The following is a 23,398-nucleotide window of genomic DNA, read 5'->3' on the forward strand; positions in this document are numbered from 1 at the left end:
AAGCTTTTCAAAAGAAGTTTAATACCCAAGGAAATCATTCAGGCCATTAAATTGATATACTTGAAGAATGGACAAAAAAATACTTGAGTGTACTATTGAGTGAATTGACCTTGCCAACTCTTGTACCTGCAAATAAATTCAGGGATGGAATTTGCCTCTGTCTTTTTCTAGGGTACCTTACAGTAGCTTAAACCAAACTTCTGACAAGTTTACAGACAAAACCAGATTGCTGATTTTTTCACCTTTCTCTTCCACTGGTTTTTAGCATTACTTCTGCACTTCTAACTGCTAAATCTTCTGAACGCAAACCAGTAGCCAACACAAACAGGTGAGAAATCCTTCCCACCAGAGACTTGGGGGACAAGATTTAGTTTTTATCTGGGAACAGAGTCCCTGACTGGAAGAAAAACATTAACCTTTGAAGAAGTGTGATCAACAGAGGAAAGGACAGGCTTACAAGAATCCTCCCTGGTATCAGAAACTCGATAGTCTAGACATAGGCCACTGTCTAAACCATTCAGAGTATGAGCCACAAACTGCAAAACCAGACTGAGCCATTTTGTAAAATCTTACAGCGGGGTTATAGGGTTCTCCTCTAGCAGGAGAGGTGTGGAATTCACTGCAAAATCAGAACTATCCTGGCCAAACTGGATCCAGTATAAGGCATTTCTTAGGCTGCCTGTCAGTGGTGTTCTGGAGGAAAGAATGAAGAACACATCTGAGACCATCTGGCTGCAAGATTATTAATGCCTCTGATGGAGGTCCTGAGAACACACCAGCTCTGAAGGAAAAAGACCATCTTCCCCTCACTAATACTTAAGGATGGAGAGGAAGGCCGATTCCTGGAAAATCCATACCCATCCATAATGCATGAGCAGTAACAGCCAGTAGCACCTGCCAAGCCATTCAAGCAGATAAATGTAGAGCAATAGATTTGATGGTCAATGCACCTTTACCACAGACAACTGTGTTCTAAGAGGACACAAGATTTCATTTCACCCTTTTGTTGATCTCAGACTCAATAACCACATTATAAATTGCACATGATGGATACAAACTGAAACCTACTTAGGAATGCTCCCTGTTTTGAACATCTAAAATGTATTCCAGAGAAAGCCACGTGCCTGGACTTCTTTAACCATCGGAATGAACACAACAACCAAGAGAAAGGCTGAGAAAGGCATCTGTTGCTACCAGCCAAAAGGCAGAGAGAACTGGCAAACAAACCATGTGGTAAACATTGTCTGACAAGTCAGCAGCCCAGGAGAAGCCTAAGTATCTCTGAAGTGTCTGTGCTGTGATAGAGTTCAGGTAAACTCTCCAGTGCCACTTTTGCACACACTGGCCAGACACAGCTCTAAACAAATGGACCAATGACTCACATCACTAAACTCCTCACAGTGATAAAAGAAAGGCAGATCCTGGCTCAAATGAGACACTGACACTGTGATGGACTGTAGTGGTTTTGGTTCACCGATTTGAAATTTTGCTGTTGTGAAATAGGATTAGGAGGAAGGCAAAATAGGCTCAACTTTAAATGGCAAAAAGAGAAACTTTATTACTAGAAACTATAAGAAAACAAAAAAAAAGAATAAAACTCAGACTAAAACTTTAGACTACTCTTCCTTCCCCTACACACTTCTTTTCTTTCACACCAAAAACGTTCAGAAAATAACTGTCAGTTTGCCATCTTTAAAATAGTTCTTTCGCTAATTTGGAAGGCTTTCACTAATTAGTCTTTCACTAATTTACCTGGGAGAGGAGACTTTCCTTTTCAGCCTATGGAGATTTCTCCACAAGAAACAGTTTTCTTGTGGCCTCGATGTCACAGTGATCAGCCATATGAGAGAATGGATATGTGATCACTGTGTAAAAATCCCTTTCCTCAGCTAACAGTTTCCTCATAACCATTATTGGTTATGAGAAATATATTGGACCATGTCAACTTATAAAGCACACTTGAAGGATTACAACAATTCAAACAAAAGCTCATTTCACCTTTGAAAACACAGGTTTCTCTTTTTCTTCCCTGGGGAGCAGCAAGGGTCTGCTCACTTTTCAAACCTAGGGGCTCACAGCAATTTTAACATTTGTTTACACCAATGCCTCTGCTCATATCTACAGTTAGAACATTCAATTCACCCCATAATTTCTTTATGTGTTACAGGGAAACAAGTCTCTTCTCCTTAGCATATAAAAGAGAGAAATTTCAGCCCATGATCACACAGACCCCAGTTTGACTCACAGGGAATGCACAATACAGCACATGCCTCTTTCACAAAATATGTCCTTTCAGCCTGTCTCTGTGTTTCTTCCTTGAAGAATTCCATGAGTAGTAGGAAATTTTTTATGCCATGAAGTACTTGTAATGGAGGATTTTGTATTTTAGGGGTGAAGAATCTCTACAAGACGAAGTTTCTTCAAGCACAAAAACTCAACCAAAATGTGGCAATGAGCCTCTTGGAATTTATCAGACATAACTGGTTCACATTACTGTTCATTAGAACAGCAAAATCACTGGTGCGAATATTATGATGCTGGAAGATTTTCAAATAAAGTCAGTCAAATCTTTCACAGGTCTCCATTTTTTTTTCCCCTGGCAATAGGAAGTAACTTCTGCAAAACCTTTACCCCCAAGAGGAAAGGGTTTTAACCCTAAAGCTCCCACAGCTGCCAAGACTTTAATCTTCTACCAATAACAAGGTCTCTAGGCAAGGGTCACTAAGAATGTCAGGAATATATTGTGTAACAGGGCTACAACACCTCTGGGCTTGGTGAAAAAGCCCAACACTGCCACTGAAGACATGATGGGACAGAATGAGAGGGAAAGAGCAACCAGGAACAGGTATATTTAGCAGAACTTTTCTAAAGTGGCTTAAACAAGAAAATATAGTTTATTCAAAAGTGATCTTGATATGTAGCAAAAAATAGTCTTTAATTCAATTTCTTTTTGAGGATTCCTGTTAAGATATCCCAGTGGAGCTAAGAGGTAGATGTTAATGGTCATACCTCCTTTTCTACCCTAACATCTAGAGGACACTTCTAAAGAACATGAGTTCTAAGAGACATGTGTGGACTTGAACCTGCAGTTTCATGCTGTTGTCTGAATAAAGCAAGTAGTGCCAGAGGTTAACAGGTTTTTTCACACAACAGACTCTTGTTAGATTTGCAACAACTCAGAATAGAAGGAAATTCTGAGGCGTAGCAAATAGGTGGAAAGTACCACAATAGAGCCTTCTGTATTTTCTCTTTTTAAATGCTGGCAAGCAGACCCTAATTAAGTCAGCTGCTGAAAGGCTCTATTTCCAAATAAGTCTCTATGCATTTCAGCTCTCAAGCTCTGATGCAAAGAGGATACCACCAAAAGAGACCAAGAACAACTATGATTGTGATCATCTGCCCACTGCCACCAGCTCAGCTCTGGCTTTGGTGCAAAGAGCAGGAGACTGACTGTAAAATGGGTTTTATAAAATCACTCATTTTAGCTCACCCAAGAGCATGGTGTTAATAAGGGACCACCTGAATAGCACAGCTCAGCAGCCTCCATTTCTGACATCAGCTAAAGAGATGCCAAATGCAAAAAAAAAAAAGTACATAGAACATCCTCTTCCTCAAAACTAAACAGCAAATTTAAGGTCTTTTATGCCAAAGACCAAACTCCACAATCCTGTCTTTTGCCATGGCAAGAAAACAGCAGACAAAAGACAGGCATTGCCCATATTCTATGACCCATATATGTGCACATTAAAAAAACTCCACCAAACTAAGTATCTTAATTAAAGGAATAAGAGAAAGACAGTCAGTAAACAAATAAAAACCTGTCATCTTCTACTCTCTCTCTAAAGCAAGTTTTGGCATTTAAAAATGGATTTGTACAGTGAATATGGAATGTTTCCCCCTGATTATGTGTAATTTACTGTGCACTAGAACATCTCTGATCTGTCTGAAGTTGATGGTACATCAAGTGCTAAGTCCACAACACAGTCAAGATTACACTGAACTTTTTTCCTCTCATTTTCAGGTAGAAAAGTAGAAGTGTTATTATTTGCTACACTACTAAATTTTTATTTCATTATATCTTTTTTTTTTTTTTACCAAATTAAGGCACGGGCCCTGCAAAGCTTTGTTGGGTTAGTTTTGTTTGTGGTCTGCCACTGTGCCTTTGTATTCCACAGAAACACTTTGTGTTTAATAACCACAACATATCTGGTACTCAGTGGTGAATCAAACACCCAGAATACTGCTCTTGCTAAACCACTAACATAGAGAAAAGAAGCATAATTTTTTTCAGGAATTGGCCCTCCATCTCTATCTGGACAGATTCCCATAAAGACTTATAAAAATTTTCCAAATATGAATAAACCCACAAAAATGTTAGCAATTTTAAAAGCTGTAATTTCTACCTTGGTCATATGATAATGAAACTTAAGAACACAGCAGAGTATTATTGTGTAATATGGTAGCATGGAAAATTTAAAAGAAATTCCTATTCATATTTAACAGTGAAATTATACCCTCAATTACTTCCAGTTAAAATGAAAATGAAAAGGACTTCAATGCTTAAAACATAGCTGCAATGATTTTTTTTTTTGCCTTAAAAAATCGTGATGATTTTTCTTTTGCTGATGATTGTTTGCAGACTTTTACTGAGACTTTTAGAGAAGGCAGGAGTTAAAGAGGTATAAAAAAGATTTTCTCACAGTTTCAAGAGAGCAAAACAACACATTTAGGAAGCCAGACAGCTAAAAGGTCAAAGTGTTACACTTCCAGGTCAAACTTCTGGTTGCAATTAAGTAAATTCCTCTGGACATTTCTAGGGAAATCACATTTCTTTTAGGTTTTATTTCAAATCCCTATTCTTTCTTGCTTACATTTTAACCAAAAAAAATTGGTCTCTTTAGAAACATTTAATAAAGAGCACTTTTTTATTTTTAAAAGATTAAATCATTAATTTCAAAGTAAGAATCAATCCTTTTTTTTTTTTAATCTCATTTACTGTACAGTTGAACTAAAGGCAAAAGAAGTTATTAAACCTATTAATTCTTAGAATAAAAATATTTCAACCAGAACAGTGAGCACTCAAAAAAATCCTAAACCTATCTGCCACCTCTTCCAGCTGTGCCTAGTGTTAAAACAGGTCCATGAGCTGGACACTGAGAATCCATCCTCTGTATGCCTGCTTCCAAGGGACTGGAGAAGGTGTACAACAGAAAGCACACAGGAAGAGCACCTCCAAGAGGAAAAGATGTTGCAAAGAGTAAGGCAATCAAGTAAGGAATAGTGCTTAGGGACAGATTTTCAAATTTGCTTCATGTACCCTCCAAAAATTCTGAATTCCCTCTTGGAACAAGCATGCCAAGGGCTCCTTCCAAAGGTATGTTCCCTGGCCTACATGAGAGTCACTTTGATATTCGCAGGTGAGTATCAAATCAGAAATTAAAGGTGGGGTTAATCTTGCCTAACTTGAAACACCTGCATCAAACTAGTACCCTAAACTTCATTTTAAACTGATAGAGATAAATTACCTATTAACTTCCAGCCAACTCTGAGAAACTGAGACACACCACACCACTTTGTGAAGGCACATGATTAATGGATACTGATTTTTTTGCCTAACTATAGAAAGAAAACTCCAAAGATAAACTTTGAATTTGCATAAATATACAAATTCATTTGTATTGCATAAACTGAAGTACTAACAGCAAAATCACTCCGCAGAAATATTTGGATGATAAAGAAAGACCTTTATAGCTCACATAGATATGTAAGAGAGTAGCTGTTTGTGCATGCAAACATCTTTTTTTTTTTCCACACACGCACATAACTCATTTTCATACTATGTTTTCTTTTCATAACATGAAAAAAAATCATATGGGAAGAAGAGGCAAACAAAAAATGGAAAGATGAAAGCAAGAGTAAGCAATACAGTGTATTAACGCAGAGAGTATTTTAAGCCTAGAGGCCAAAACTGTTTTCAAAACCAACACCAAATTCTTCCTTTACACAAAAATACACCATACTAAACAACTGTCCGGTTAGTTTTTTTCAATCCAACACCATCTATACAAAACACTTTAATAAGGATATCTTTAAAATAAGGACAACATTTCATTTCTTACCCAAGACCATAAATACAGTAATTTCACGATTACAAGCCGCACCTGATTATAAGCTATACGTCTGGGTGTTGGCAACATTTCTTCTTTGTCCATATATAAGCCGCACCAGATTGTAAGCCGCACTTTCGTTTGCAGCGAGGATCTGCATGCAACTTTCACAAAGTTGCCAATTAGTAACAGAATCACGGGAACGCGGGGTTTACTGGCTCAGGGCTGTGTGGGCTCAGCCCAGCTCCCCCCGCAGCCACTGTGGAGCTGCCCCAGCCCAGCACGGCTCCCTCCGCTGCTGCCGTGGAGCTGCGGAGCTGCCCCGGCCCGGCACGGCCCCCCCGCCACGGAGCTGCCCCGGCCCAGCTCCCCCTCCCTCACCACAGAGTTCCCCCAGCCTGGCACAGCTCCCCCTCCCTCGCCGCAGAGCTGCTGCGTGCTCGCATTTCCGGTTGGCAAATTTCTGAACTTTTTTTCATATATAAGCCGCTCCGGAATACAAGCTGCACTTCTGGGTACGGACCAAAACTTTAGTCAAAATGGTGCAGCTTATAATCGTGAAATTACTGTAATTTCATGGGGAGTTGCCACCAGGGAAGAAGTCAAACAGGGAGAACACATTCAACCCAGCTGGTGCTGCAGCTGCAAATATCCCATATAAGACAGGGACAGTTACTACTGAGCCCTCTGCCAGTACCAGTGTCCCAACAGCAGGTTCTTCAGTCCAGAGAGTGCAGAACTTCCTCACAGTCAGTCTCTGACACCCACTGACTCTGACTCAATGAGGTCTCAGTTTCAGAGCAGAATGCTAAGAAAGGCCACTCAGGGGAAGACCTAAGGTCCCTAAAGCCAAACACCTTGGCTGTAAAATACCTACAAGGGGACACTAAATACAAGAGCCAAGTACATACTTCCCTGATACTCTGCCAGGCTCCAAGCCCTCTCAACTCAGGCCTTTAGTGCACCACAGGAGATTCTGCATCCTCCCTGGAATATCCTCCCATGTTGCTGTGGATGCAGCACAAGCCTTTACCATATCTATTATCCTTTAGCAGAGAGCTCCACAGTTCCCCTAACTACCACAGCATTTCCAACCCCTTCATTTGATACACCCTTGTCCTCAAACTGGAAGAGGATGAGACAAGAAATGATTTTATAGATCTTGATTGTATTCCCCATAATTTATATACTTTCCAGGCTGAAGAGTCCAGGCACACTTAATTGTTCCCTGTATTGCATTTCATTTTAGATCATGTCTGTTGCCCTTCTTGGCATTTTCCCCAATTCTGTTGTATTACAATCTAAGGTAAGACAGTAAAATAAAAATCACAAAAAACCCCCAAAGAGTGTGTAAGTACAGACATTTCTTTTGTTCTTGTCAAATATCCATTACCCTGAGAAAGGAAAAAAATACAAAAAGGAAAAAAAAAAAAAGTTCAAATACATAACCTTGATCTTCTGGAAGAAAAATGCTTTGGTGAAAAAAAGATGCCCTTATTCCCCATTATCTGGCTGTAAAAAATGGTGGGGGGAAAGTAATCTAAAACAAAACCAGGAAATATTAAGTACAAGATACTAATCAAAACATTTTTCATAAGTCATTGCATAAGTTACTGCATACTTCAGGGAGCTCTGTTGTCACAGACAGATGAATGTAAGTTTAAAGTTCACATAGATCTGCAGGACTTGGCCACAAATCATAAATTAGTCCATTGTAGGGAAGTTGCAATGTAATTCTTTTGAGAGACAGATATTACAATGTGCAAGTCCAAATATCAAAGTTCACTGGAAAGACTCCTCCTCAGACCCCTATGGCAGCTTATTCTCCCTCTAGTTGCACCCATGAAAGTGTTGTAGGGTTGCTGTTTAAGCAAGGCAAGTGAAAAGATTCTAGTTCAAACCAAACAGTTTCACAGCAGAGGAGCATGAATTAACAGTTGGAAGGGTGGGAATAAATCAGTTTTGCTATTGCAGGATTATATTGTGGGACATACCCTACAAACATTTCACACAATTCATGTCTTACAGCAATAGCAAACACTACTAAAGCAAACTGGGGCAGTCTGAAAAGGGTGTTTCCCTTAAAAACATCATAATGTTTACATTAAAATGCAAGGCCAAAAGAGTTTGGAATATTTACCATCATGATTCATTGTATATTTTTTGTGTGCTTGCAGGAGCCAAAAAATCGTTTCATAAGCACGAGAAATGTATTTTCTTATGAAATTGCATCTTATGCACTTTTCTTTGTACTAAATAAGACATGAACTTTGACTACAGATCTCTGTAAGGCTGAACTACTCATAACAGCTCTTGTACCTCTTCCAGTTTCTCATTTTAAGTAAGTTTGTCAGAAGTTAATGTCTGAAAATTTCAAGTCTGAGACTTCTACCTGTTTGCAAAGTACAGTCATATTTGCAAAAAGCAACTGGGTGAAAAGACGGACTCAGGAAACATGATCACAGTAAGCCCCATTTCATGAGAAAAGAAAGTTAAAAATATATTAAAAAAATACACAAAATCCCAGGGAAAACAGATAAAATCAAGCTGGGAGCTCACCGTGCCATGTGACAGCATGCTCTCTAATTATTTTCACTGTAGAAGAGACTGTACAATAAAAAGATCTGAAATCAGAACAAAAATGCCCCACCCTCAAGCCAACAAAAACAGCAAGGATGCTAGGGAAGGAATGAGAGTAGATCTGAAAATTACTTGTAGGAAAAACATAGTTAACATTTTCTTCCCTCAAGAGGAAGTTTACAATATACCTTCTTCCTTTCTATCATTGACATTTCTATCAGCCAAATTTTTTTTCACTTCCCCTTATTGTTTCCTCTGTGACCATGTAAACCTTACCTTCTTCCTTACTGTTTTCAGTTCTCCCTTTCCCATTTCTCCTGTATGTCTGCTCAGACCTCTGTAGTCTCCTCTTAATTCTCACTGCTCTTGATCAAAACCACTTTCTGTGGAAGATGAAACTTCAAATAATGCAATCACAAGCCATACCTGGCTGATGCTCTTCTAGCATGATTTTGGCCATGCAGATTGGACACAGACAAAATTCAACTTTTGAAAATCCACCCTATTTTAAACTTCTCTTTTAAAAAATAAAAGTCAAACACATTTGGATGTTAATTAAACACAAGAAACAAAGTTTATACCAAAGCCTATGTCCAAAGACTAAATTGAAGCTTACTTTGGCAAATTGTTCATACTGGCCATTTGGGAAGGGTGTGGAAATTGTTCAGACAGAAGGAAGAATAGGAAGAACTTGCTTGTCTTGGCTACTTTCTCTCATTTTTCCATTCTTTCCTTCTTTCTTTCTTCTCCTGTGTGTAACACCCACAGATTTCCTAATAAGCTGGTATGCGACCCACCACACACTGCAGTGTGGGTGTAAATCAAATGAAAAAGAAATATAAATGAACAAGTAACTTGCACGGATATTTGCACTAAGTGCCACAAAAATGAAAGGTACTGTCAAATAATATTAATATTAAACATAATATAATGTTAATACTAAAAAGCAGCTGTGATAGGTGAAAATAGTAATAGTCATAAGGAGTGGAAGACTTAAGGTAGTTTGGCTTCTCGTTCTGAAATGAAACCTAATACAACATGCCTTGATATTAAAGGTAGTCTAAAATCTTATTAATACTGATCTAATATTTCTCTTTTCAAGAAATTTTGAATTCACCCTGCAGTGTATACAGCAAACTAGTTAAAACTGACTTGAAAAGATGCAGCTACAACCAGGGACCTGGGACACTGGAAATAGTAAGTAAGCAGTTCATAATTATAGACACACATCCCCTTACAAGAGCAGGGGGTTTACAGCAGTGAAACTCCACACAGACTTGGATAACTTGGAGCAAAAGAAACCATACAGAGCTTGAAGAACTCAAACTCTTCATAACCTCCAAATACAACAAGAGCTGCAGCTGAAGCCTTTTCCCAGTAGCAGGCTTGTGCATTCCTTCATGTGGCTCAAAACACTGCCGGCCAAGCATGTGGCACTCCATTTGTGTGAAAAACCCAAACCCTTCTCCCTGCAGCCTACAAACAGAACCTGTGATCCTAGAGAGGAGGGCAGGACACAAGGTAAAGCCTCCTGGCCCTGTGACTCACCTCAAAGGGTCAGTCCTTAGAGGCAGGGCCTGGCTGCCCCACTGAACACCCACCTATTCTGTTATTTGCTTCCCAGGTAAGAACAGACTTGAATGGAACTTGAAGAAACTTGATCCTGGACTTCAACAAAGCACTCCTTTCTTACCAATTACAGCCTCAAGCAAAGCAGGCTGAGAGAAAAAGAATGAGTTGGCTTTGGAAATGAAGCTTAACATGAATGTTTGTTATCAGAGCCTGTTTTCTTCCTTTACTTCTTTATTGTTAATTAATGACGGTGAGATTAACTGCAGAAAACTGATGGAACAGTCATTCTGCCTCATCCAAAGTAAATATCCTTTAATCTAAAACTGTCACTGATATTACTGATGACCTCCTCAAATGCATATCCCAAAGTTTTTAATTTTCAGGAAACAAGGGGAAGAGTCAAGCAGATCAGTTCCCAATCCTGGGACAGCACACCAGTATTTTTACTGAAAAGTTCATGATATGAAAGAAAATAGAAGACCCTAAATTCTCACAAACACCCTCAAACTACCATTGCATCTGCCCATATATATAAAAACAACTATTATGTCTGGCAGTTTCACCTTAAAAAAATCATCATTTTTTCAAAACCTACCTTTTACTAAGGCAGGAAACTTTAAAAAATAAATAATAAACAACATCCCCTGGTAAAAGAAAACACAGAAAAACCTCAACAAATCTTAGAAATTCTGATCTCATCATCTGCAGTGTTCACTCACAACCAGAAAAGTACAGAGGTCTGAAAGTTCACATGCTTGACAAACAATAATATTGTAAAGGGATAAAATGTAGTTACAACTTGCAAGGAAGAAAAGGGTTTGGAAATCCTTTAGTGGCCTGAAGCTCCTCTTGCTTATGTGGTATTTGTGTTCTTGAGAGATAGGAAAAAGCCCAAGTCATGCCAGAAGAACCTTGCTCTCATTTATGCCTAAAATTTTGCAATAATAAGCCAACCATACAGGATATAACCTGTGTTTTATCATTATTATTGACAACAGCATGTAAAGCTGTAAAATGCATCAACCAGCATTCTACAGGAATATACATTTTCAATAATGGAAAGCATGTTTAGAGGCCAAGAACTTGTTTCCAATTGCAATTGTTCATTTAATATACGTTGCATTCGAAAATTTATGAGTATAGTGATGATATAGTGTAAATATGTAATCACATGCAGTGCAGAAATCATATTCCAGTAGAGATCTCTCAGTGTATTTAAGGAAATGTGACAAAGCATGGCCAGCACAGAGCTTTATACTGCAGCCTTCTTTTCTGTGACAAGTTTATAACCTGCTCCAGGCTAGTAACATCAGTCATTTTTTGCTTAAGAACTATTTAAGATAAATAAGACCAAAAGATAAGCCTATCAACTGTAAACCACACCATTATGCTAACAGTGAGATTGTATTAAACAAAAACTGGCAGCCATTTAGCCCAAAACTGATCTAACAGTAAGGCCCAAGCTACAGCGATCATAATTTTTAGTTCGAAATGAGGATGTACTGAAACGGCACCCACTCTCCTCAACACCCTCACACACACAAAAAAATGAGTTCCAAATGGGTGAAGGCTCTTAATCCTGTTCTCTTCTGCACCCCCAGGGTCATGGGTGCTGTTGCCAGGCCTGCATTAGCACTGGTGAAATGACAAATGTCATTTATCACATTATACCAACTTTTTAAGACTGAATAGATTGCCAAAAGTAAAAGGAGAAATAAATATATTATTTCTGTATTTAAGAATTCTAAACTAAATGTGAGAGTGGAAAGGAGATATAACTAACCAGCAAGATTTCAATCAATTTTGCAGGACCAAGGGTTGTATAAGTTATATTTTTTTGTTCTAATGATAGGCTCTCAGATTAATAGTAGCAGCATTATGTTCACTTTTAAGCAATACAGACAAACTAAAATCCACTTAATTTTTTCACTTACATAGCTTAAGTAATTCCAGACCAATACATCAACTATTTCAGACCTTCCTGATGGCAAATTTCTCACAGAAAAAATAAAGAACAGTATTTTCCACTCCACCTTATTTCACACTAAGTTATATAATTTCTTTTACCTGTAAGAAACAAAGGCCCAGCTGATCCATGTTCCATGGGTTTCCACTGACCACGTTGTTTAGGTGCCTCCAAATAGTGTTTGACCCTTGAAGCAACAACTTCTTCTAGCAGCTTGCAGACCTCCTGAAAGAGAAACCACTGGCCTGGTTTGATCTACATTTACAGAAATGCCCACAGGCACACAGCAGAAATCAATACAAAGTTACCTCCTCTCCCATTAAAAGGAAAAACACTGAGAGAAGAAGCACAGGAATTAGGAAATGAATGGGAACAAGGAGGGTACAGTAATTTTACGACTATAAGGCGCACCCTTTAGATTAAATTTTTTCCCCGAACCCGGAAGAGTGCCTTATAGTCCGGTGTGCCTTATCTGATGGACAAAGTTGCGAAATTTGCCAAACCGGAAGTGCGAGCCGCAATGGGGGGGCGGTGCCACAGGAGCGCCGAGTCGCGAGGTGGGGCGGGAGCGGGCGGCCACAGCCGGCAGGAGCCATGAGGGGAGGGAGGGAGCCAGCGCCGGTCCCGGCGGAACAAGAAGCCGGGCGGTGCCACCACGGGTGCGGGGGGAACGAGAAGCCGGGTGGTCCTGGCCCGGGCGTGGAGGGAATGAGAAGTGTGAGCATGCAACAGCCCCGAGCAGAGCCCACCCAGCGGCGGCATCGGAGCAGCGGCGGCAAAGCCCCTGTGGCTGTCAAATCGCGGCACCAGCCGAGCCGTTGTGGCCGCCAAAAAGCGGCGGCGGTGAAGCGGCAGTGGGAAAGCCCTTTCGGCTGTCAAATCACGGCGGCGGGGAAGCCCCCGCGGTGGCCGAATCGCTGTGCTGGCAGAGCCCCCGCGGCCGCCAAATCGTGGTGACAGCGGAGCCCCCGCGGCCGTCGAATCGTGGCGCCGGTGGAGCCCCGTGGCCGTCGAATCGCGGCGCTGGCGGAGCCCCTTGCGGCCGCCGAATCGCGGCGACAAATGGCGCGGCCCCGGGGAAGCAGAGAGAAGCGGCGCAGTCGCCTGCCGCAGCGAAGCCGGGATGCAGCGCGGTCGCGCGGTGGGAGCCAGGTGCCGTGAGTCGTGCCAGCCAGCGCCAGGGGTGGGTGGGAGTGCTGGGGCACGCTGCATGGGGAGGGCACCTGGGGCTGCATTTAAAGGCTACACCGATCTTTGAAAAATGTTTGCAAATTGAGCACCTGCCAACAATTCGTTACTTTGTTGCATGCCGCGCAGCTCCTCACTGCAAAAAAAAAAGTGTGCCCTATAGTCCAGTGCGCCTTATCTGATCTACAAAGTTGCGAAATGTGCCGGCTCCCGGGGGGTGCGCCTTATAGTCCGGTGCGCCTTATGGTTGTGAAATTACTGTAATCAAACTATTTTTCTACGGAAGAAGAGAGGAAGCACATTATGAAATTATTACTTGGCAGATGAAATACATTATATTACAATACTAACTTTTTAAAATCAGAAATCAGTTTCATATGCATGCAAAGTAGGAAAAAATACATGTTAAAAATATATCACAACATTAGGTATTGAACCAAAGTTTTAGTAAAAATCCTCTCAGAAATTGTCAACACACTATTTCTCTGTAAGAATCCTTATAAAACACAACACGTATTTTGCTCTAATTCTGGGTAATTTGGAGGGGTGGGTAAGACTGAACAAATTAGGTCACAGCAACTTAATTGCTCTAATTAATTTAGATTTTTCTGCTCCTAAACATAACTGTTCCTATCTTTCATACTTTCTTCAACAAAGCACAACAAAACCACATACAACTCAGGAAGAACAAAACCTTCTGCCAAAATTACCCAGAAAAAAAATACTTGGACTAAAAACCAAAAATTCCTCTCCTAAATACCAGAATAAGTTTTACATAAGCTTAATACACACACATTTATTAGAGACTTTCCTCTCAGTTATGAACAATGGAAAATGAGAATATTATGTGCTCACAGCAACGATACTTTGTGGCACACAAAAACATAATTTTACCTCTATAATGTGTTAGGGTACTAGATAAAACTAAATAAGTAGTATCTAAACTATCTTGCCTTGAAATATCCTTTTGATTAATGTAGAAAGTACTCAGAACAACAAATTTTTAATGGATTGCTCTAAATGAAAGCAGGGCATATACATTAGTCAATCACAACCAGTATTTTCTCTTTACAGTAAGAAATACATTTCCTTTCTGCCTGTAGAGCACAATTATAAATTACTGTATTTGCTCATTCTTCTGTTTAATTCATTAAACTGCTCCCGTTACACATTTTTTCATGGGCCTGTGTTCAGGTTAGAATGAAAAGGTCTTGAAAGCAGAAACATGGTGTGTCTTTGGTTCCTTCTACAGCAATAAACATTACATTCACTTTCTTCATTTACATGGAACACATTTTACTTGTTAGGCTCATGGAAATATTATTGAAATGGCTCTCCACAAAGAATCATACAGACCTCAGAGGGCAAAGATAAATCTTTGACTTTGCCATTTAGGGGAAAAGGGGTATGAAAGAAAGGGCAGGGAAATGGGAAGGGCAGAAAGAGGGGGAAAACTGCAGCATTCACAGTAATGCCAAGAATACTCTACATCCAACTGGTCACAGTAGTGTGCCACAGTGGTCATTCCAACACCCAGCTGTGTTTCCTTACACCAGTCCCATGCTTTGGGCACTGGTGTGGTTCCATCCTGCCGTCCATGGCATGTGCTCCAAGGAAGAGCCAGCAGGGAAAAGGTCACTGGAACAGCATCACCAGGATCCTTGAGCTCCAGCCAATGACTTTCATCCAGGGTAAGCAGGGGATCAGCAGGAATTGCGTTTGTTACAGAGGCATCCACACTTCCAACAGACATGAGGAGAGGGCTGCACCACCACAAGTATTTTCCAGAGTTTAGAAACAACAAAAACGCAGAATATCCCTCACGATGCACATGCAAAAAGCATAAAAATATGTTGGGATAATCTTTCTTTAGGACCTTTTCTTCCCTCACTTACACAAAGATTCTGCATAGGACTTTCAGGAGGTGAATTGCAAAGCTATTGGACTCACACTTCTCAGTTGTTGAAAATGTGCAACTTTCGTATTTCTCTCAAAACATGCAGTCACAGAAATATACTGAACACTGTCCTGTCATGCCTCTTTATTAAATCAATCATGAGTTAATTTTCTGAAATTCATCTCTTTTGTTTTGGCAGTCTTACAAAATACATTTTGAGAACATTTAAAACTCACATAACCAGGAGAGTAAAACTGGTTATAAATAGAAAAGGTAATGAGTGTTCATTTACTCATAAAAAAGAAATCTGAAATTCTTTCCCTAATTTCTTATTTCTCTGCTTAATAAAGCACAAATCAGATGAACCACATGCTGCTAAATATTCTGCTTTTGCTCCCTCAGGATATTAATGCATTGTTTCTTTTAATTTCATTTCAATGTATGACTCTGAGATGTTTGGGGATGCTGTGCAGTGACAAGTTAATGATGGCATTATTAGGGAAGCTATCTGCTGAAAATTACCGTAACGGAGACTTGCGGGAAAGCCCACAAGCATCCCAAACACATCCTGCCTTCGTTTGCAATAGGGAGCTTCTCAAGTTCCCACACAGAGGGGAAAGCTCCTGCCAGCAACTCAGCACAAGACCATGTGGGATTTCTCTACAATCTGATGAAAGTTACAGGTAGAATTTTGCTGCTCACTGATATTCCACAATTTTATCAGCATATACACAATACACTTTAAAATAATGGAAGTTTCTTTTCGTAAGATGCAACAGTATGGTTTATCATGCGTATTTTTGTTTTCTTGTACCCTTTAAATGAAACATCTTATACACTTCTCAGAACGAAGAAAAAAAAATTGTTACAAAGACATTTCACCAACAAAATGATATCCTGAATGATACCTGGTTTGTAACATTCAGGATAATTTACCAGCATTTATGAGAAACATATTTTTTAATTTAAAGTTAAGTCAGAAGAATCCACACAGCATACACACATGCATGAATGTGCACACACACAGAGTTTAAAAATTAAAAAGCAGATTTAAAGTGGTCATTAGTGACCCAAAAAGCACATATGGTTAACTTAGGGGTCCCAAGGCAACCACTGATGGTTAGGCATAACTAATAATATTCTCCTAACACTGAAAAATCCTGAGTAGTTCAAGGCAATCCAACTTTTTTCCTGCAGCCATACGCTTTTGAAGTAGGATTGATATTTGTTGTACCTCTTTCTCATGATCTGAAAACCAGCTGGTGTCCTTACTGGAACCTTGAGGCAAAATATGAACATCCACCAAGACAGCAAAGTTCCCACACTGGAAGAAAAAAAAAAAAGAAGAAAAAACATGTTGAACTGTAGCTGCTAGGAAGCACATGTTGAGCAGACAGGGAGATAAATAATCAGGTAAGCACTTGCATCTGATACAGAGTTACAACAAGCAGAACATTAAATGGTGGAAGTTTATGAAGTACAGAATTACAAATTTATCACTGTTTAACAAGAAGCAAGATCACCAGACTTATCCTGGATAGCTCACTGAAATGATTATGTGACAATCACAAGTATGTGGAATTTTCTTCTGCTATCTAAATGTCACTTTAAAATCTGAGTTCAAGCAAATTTTAGAGTGTGAAAAATAAGCCATTCCTTCACCAAACTAACATAATTCTATTTTCTGAAAATTTGGTACCATATTAATTATATAGTTGGCATTCTGAATTTATTAAATACTTAAAAATTCAGCATCTTAGAAGTCTTTTCCTCTCTCCAAGCTAACTAATGTAAAGAACAGCAAATTTGGAGGACTTGTCAGTAGATATTTGGTAGTTACCGCATCTGTCATCTGTACTTTGAATGGTTAAATAATAAGGTTTACATATTACGAAAGAGTATATACAGTTATTAGGATGCTATAGGCTACACCACCTATTTCTGAAATGCCTTGACAGGTTTTGATTGAGGATAGTGTGGGCATACAAGGGTTATTTTATTTCATTTAATTGTTACATCAATCATTATAATGAACTAAGACAAGGAAGAGCACATGGCATGAACTCGTCCCACTGGGCACTAATTCAGTCCTATTCTGCTGTCCTGCTCAGAGATATGGGGTTCCCTTTTTTCTACTGCAGCCCAGCACCAAATCTCACTCAGATACCTTGAGCTAAAAGGCAGCATACAAGGTAAAAGCCAATTCCATCATTCTGGCTTGGTGGCTTGTGGTGCACTTGTGATGCAATGAAGTGGCTCCGTGAGAAGGCTGCACATGTGCGGTCATGGCGGCTGCACATCTGGAATGTCTGATGGAACAGAAACAACATCCTGATCCCAGACAAAGCTCACATGTGCATGGAGCATCCAGACTGACACTGGGCTCCTTTCAAGGGATGTTGCAGTGCTCACTTCCTGTCCTCACTCACTCTCTTCTGTATTTGTTCCTCACTGCCAAACATCTGCAAAGCCCAACCTCAGAATTCCAACTGCTAACAGAGCTGGTTCTAGAAATGATGTTATATGTGGGTTTGGACTCTAGTTTTACATCACCTGCAGTCTAAGGGCTACACCTGTATCTCAGGTGTAGCATAAGTACAGTTGCTGAGAGTACCCTTACCTATACCATTAGCACTAAGAGTAACAAGATTTAGCATCAATTTTATTAATCATAACAGCATATTTGGTAAATTTTAAATCTCTTGGTTTATAAAACACTTGTATCTGTAAATCAACTGCAAACAGAAGTTTCTAAATAATAATTCAAATATAATTAAAATGTATTTCATGGTAAATATTGTACTGTAGTTAGAATGCAAAGTTTGGCAAACGAGACAGGAATTGTGAAATCATTTTGAGAAACTTCTAAGTTACTTATAGGTATCAGTCACTGAAAGAGCAGACTGCTTTGATCTATTGTATCAAAAGGCTTCTCTTTCCTCCAGAGAACCAAGAATTCCCAGATGGCTGCCAACAGTAAACCTTTCCAAGCTTTAAATGGATGACAAAATATCTCACAAAAATCTCTGGTGAATCATTAGTCAGTTCCAGCAAACTTTAAATTGACTACTGAACTTCAAAGTTAGCAGACACTGCAGATTATAAAGTGAAAGCCAGTAAATTATTCATGGTTCAGCACTAACAACAATAAACAAGTAGTTGATACATCAAGAAAATTCAAACTATCAAGTGCTCCATGTTAACTGGCATCATTTTCTATTGACTACAAAACTTTATGTACAGATACAGATGCAAAGTATAGACTTGTTTTTCAAGGAGACAGAATGTAATTATTTTCTTCTGAATGGCACTGTTTGTCTCAGCTGTCAATCTTGAAACAACTGGAAAAAAAAGAAAATAATGAACCACATTCAAAACTACACAATGGAACAGTTAAAATTATCTCGAAAATTTTATACACACATCCAACATTTGTAGTACTTCAAAGAAAAAACAAATAGATATAAATAGTGCATAAATCCCTGTAATAGTCAAGGTTTCCCTTGGAAGATTTATCTCCCTCTGAGCTTTGAGCACTCTTCTTTGTAGAAAGCACACCTGGAAATATTTCAATAGCCACAAAAAAACAGTTTTGCCACACAATCAGAACAGTCTTTGGACAGGACACAGAGAAGCATAACTGGCACAGGCAAAGAGGAAAATGGGGAACCAGAGAACACAAGCACTGACCTCCCAAGCCTTTTTCTTAACTCCTGGATGTGATGTGAGCAACAGCTCCCATGCAGGTTGCCCTGCATTCCTGAGCTGCACAACACCTGTAGAGCTACACCTGTATTTATGCTTCATGTGCCTTCACAGGGTACAGTTCTGTGGGTGATGTTTATACTGAGCAGCTCAATACAACTTTGGCTGCTCCAGCAGCAAACGACAAGTACAGACTAAACGCCAACACAAATAATTGCAGGGAATAGAGGCAAGTGGAGGAAAAATATACACAGTTTATACTAGCAGATCTGATGCTCTTACAGAAGTTTCTTTTTTAAATTTTTATTCTGATGACACATAAGTCCATAAAAATACTAGCTTTTATTTTAGTGGAAACGAAGTGTTTCCAGTCAGTGTGGCTGCAAGATGCAACTTGTGACTCCTAAGCACCACAAACTGAAAGGTAAACAAAAAAAACTGGCAATTTTTAATTTCATACTTTCAACATCCATCTCAAAACTTGCACTGAAAATTGTTTTCTGAGGTGTGATTGTCAAAACTGAAACTTGAATGCCTGATTTGATGGGAAACACATTTGTCAAGAATCAACAGGAAAACATTTCACTCAAAAATTAAAGACAGAAGCAGATGCTCCAATTTGATATCCCCCATAATTCTAGATTTCAAAAACTACATTTTCACAAGCTGGTTTTTATGCTCACATTCTTACTGTAACAGTCTAATGACATTCATTGTGTTACTAAACAAAGGACTTTAAATTGTTTATACAAATACATCAAACACTCCATAGACTCTGCAAATTGAAAATATAACCAGGCATGCAACATAAACACAACAAAACCCAACATAAAGAGGTCATTCAAGCAAAGTCATCTGCTCACAACCTGCTGAAATCTTGAAAGAACTCTTATTAGATGGTAAACTATTCTTGCAAATCCTGCAATGAGTAAATAAACTCAAATAAATACTTTTAATTGCTACACTCATTTTTACAGTGTAGCTCCTACATGGGTACTCTTGTTTTTTTAAACAGCATCACCTGAAGAGTATAAAACCAGTTCTTACAAATAGAAAGTCCTTGGGATGCTGGAGATGGGTTTGTATCCAGTCACAGCACTCCAAATGTGCTGTATCATTAAAGCAGACACGAGTGGAGAAACAGCCTCCCATGATACATATGAAGGTTTCCTATTTCTGTGATTACAGATGTGGACTGGAGGGTCACAATAAATTGAAGCTGAGTTGGAACAGAAACATCTCAGAGTTTGGCTGGGTTTTGGGATAGGTGGGAAGGAGCCAAGTTGCAACCCTCACACACTCAAAACTCCAAAACTGCTCCATGATAAACACATAGGAAAAAAGTAGTTTATTTCTACTGTTCCCTCTTCCTTGAGCGCTGTGCTACTCTTGTTACAGAGAGAAATTTATTCCAGTCTTAGATTATGTCTACAGTTAAAAAAAAAAAAAAACAACTTATTATAGACTTGATCTCAATGACCACTCAAAAATAGCATTGGAAACCCTTTCTGGCATTGTGACAAAATTGATAGGACATAGCACCAGCCTCCAGGATGCAAAAGCACAGCCAAGAAATTTTGTGAGAAAAAATAAAATAAACCACACATGACCTTATGTGAAATACCTTGTCTTAAAATAAACAGGAAAATTTAAACATTTCCCATCCTCTCAAAGTTCTTTTTGAAAATCAGTAAGTGTTCTGCACTGAGTCAAGGAAGTTCTAGTATCTACAGCATTGAGCATAATTATGACCAATTAATCATTGGTCCATACACTGTCACAACTGTATTATGAAAAAAATTACGTTTTCCAGGCTTATTTGAAGTTTATTCTCCTCCTTCATCTTTCTGATCCTAAAGAAAATTGTGTTTTCCTATTGTTTATACTATTAGCACCAAGGATTTACAATATTTTGACTTTTTCCACTTATACAGCAATAGAGGTAAAAATCCCTTAAGCAAGTGAGCATTTGTCATTATATAATATTAATTTAACTTTCACTTACAAGCATGTCTAGGAGCACAATGATTTGAGGTAATGCACAGTTTGCCAAACTATAGGGACTCTGTTCCAGTACTTAAATGCCTCAACCTGTATAAACACAGGAGTCAGAATAAGTATTTATGGCACTACCATTGCTGACAGTTCTCAGGGCATAAAGGAATTTTAGTGACAGCTAACACTGTACATTTCTCATTCTTTTAAGTAGATGAAGTTACAATTTGACATGTGCATAACATTTCTACATATTTTTCTTGAGAATCTCCAGGGGTTTTTGGTTGATGTAATTTTTGTTTTGTTTTGTTAGGGGGGCCAGGGTGTCGTCCTTCTAGGTGAAAAAAACAACTAATCAGAGGGAGGAGAGGGGGGGAAAAAAGTAGAATTTTTTTTCACTAGGCAACGCAGTTGCACAGAAATAGTGTTTCCCTGGTTAATGCTCAAAGCAAGGTGTTTCTCCAACTCTCTGTTTCAGGGGGTTTTAGGCACCAACAGGTCACCAGTCAATGGTTTTATTATGATGAGACTAATCAGGAGCTCACCTAACAAGAGGAACTGGTGATTATAGAAAAATTTCTCAACAGCTGATACAGAAACAGAGCAGAACAGATGAGAGAAGCCTCCAGAAGCAGCCAAAAGCAGAATCCCTCTAGAAAATCATGATAAAACTCTTCACTCTTCAAAATGCTCAAGCAATAGGATGCAAATGTCAGAGGTGGAAAAGGGTATATTCTACTTTAGACCTTTTTTCTGGATAAGAGCTGCTTGGTTCTGGAAATTGTACAAAGATTGTATTTTGTTACAAATTTATATCCTAAAGTTGTAGAAGAGTTTCAACAAATTCTTATTAAAGAAGGATTACAGCCATCAGCTAACATCACCTACATCTTTTAATTTCCCTGCTTTTAAAGATCTATGGGGTCACTGCAACAGTAAAAAGGGAACAGCAGATCAAGAGCAATGCTATAAAGGGGTCTAAATAGAAGATCTATCCTCAAAGATAGCTGTACTAAATCATACACAGATTCAGCAGGAATTGGACAACCTAAAATGCAGTCAGACTTTCCAAAAGGAGGGAGGAAATTCCCCCTTTTATAACCTGCATACAAATTATATCTAAGCAATCTTCCACAAGTGGTTGGCTTGCTTTTTTTAGAAGTATAGTTTATGTATAAGGAATTCCTGAAAGGAGGAGAGTTTAATTTTCTGGTGTTTTAGTGGAAGAGAAAAAGCAGTTATCTGAAAATTCAATCAATAAGCTATAGGCACATTTCAATCACAGTGAGAGGTTCCCATGCCAAGCAGAGGCATAAGCAGAGAACAAGCCTTTAGAACAATCCTTTGATAAATGTGGCCTGACAACTCATGAAACTAGGATGCAACATCAAGGCAGCATTTTAGACTCTTAACAGATGCAGATGGACAGGATATTAAACTTAAGAAATTATGGGAAAAAGAAAACAAGCAATACTTGTGAATGATTCAACCCTTAGGAAAACATAAAAAACACTAAGGAGTTTCAGATCTGATAGAGCTGTGTATAATACTGCAGACTTCCAAATTAAGGACTAACACTGTTGTTAAAGCACTTAATTGTGACAGATCCACCCAAATCAACAGATTACAATAAATTAATGAAGACAACTCCTTCAGAAAACCAAATACCTCCCGAGGTAAAGGAGCTGCATGTTTTTAGCAACGTAAGACTGCTGCAGTGCAAACAGAGCCTTCAGTTCATCACTCACAGCCAGGCTAAGCAGTAATTACTTAATCTAAACATCTGAACTGGTCTTGGAGAACTGCTCTATCAGGTAGAATGTTGAAAAAGAGACCTAAATTGCATGAGAGAATTAAGCTTAATTTAGGTTGTCAGTCTGTGCTGGTTTGATCCCAATTCCGTAGGAGGTTTTGTAGCCCACGTATTGAAAAGAGTCATGTAGTTGGAGCTCAAACAATTGCAAAAAGCAAGTTTTTCCTTGGGGCTAAGTCTCCAATCAACAGTGCAATCTCACCATCATTTTGAAAGGATATACACCATGTCCCTGCCTGTGTCAGGACTGATCCAGAAAAACAGAAATAGCAGCACAGTATTTGTTTAAGATAATAAAGATAATTTGAGATTCCAACAAGCTGCTTTCACCCACTTGTTGTAAAGTACCATTCTAAAAACGATGGTATTTTTTAAAATCATTGTAATCAAGTGATGATGAAATACCCATGTCTGCAACAACCTGCTTTTATCCCACTTCAGGCTGGGGAAGGTGAGTGGCCATATTGACTGGGCAGGTGACAATAGTCACAGTTTACCCAAATGCAATTAAATTCTTAATTGTAAAATTTTAAAGACACTTCCTAGGGCTTAGCAACACCAACAGAGTGTCACAG

At 39.0% G+C, this 23,398-nt stretch overlaps 1 protein-coding gene across 2 annotated transcripts in view; it reads right to left on the bottom strand.

Annotated features, from left to right (window-relative positions):
• LOC116993798 (SLX4 interacting protein) overlaps positions 1 to 23,398 on the bottom strand; it is a 79,270-nt gene that overhangs the window by 22,727 nt on the left and 33,145 nt on the right. For both annotated transcript variants that reach the window (XM_033054881.2, XM_033054879.2), the window contains exons 4-5: positions 16,545 to 16,634; positions 12,327 to 12,450 (exon numbers count right to left, since the gene is read on the bottom strand). In XM_033054881.2, the coding sequence (XP_032910772.1) occupies positions 12,327 to 12,450; positions 16,545 to 16,634 (214 nt within the window). The remainder of the gene's footprint in view (positions 1 to 12,326; positions 12,451 to 16,544; positions 16,635 to 23,398) is intronic.

This window comes from Catharus ustulatus, chromosome 3 (genome assembly GCF_009819885.2).
Source record: "Catharus ustulatus isolate bCatUst1 chromosome 3, bCatUst1.pri.v2, whole genome shotgun sequence".
NCBI classification, from domain to species: domain Eukaryota; kingdom Metazoa; phylum Chordata; class Aves; order Passeriformes; family Turdidae; genus Catharus; species Catharus ustulatus.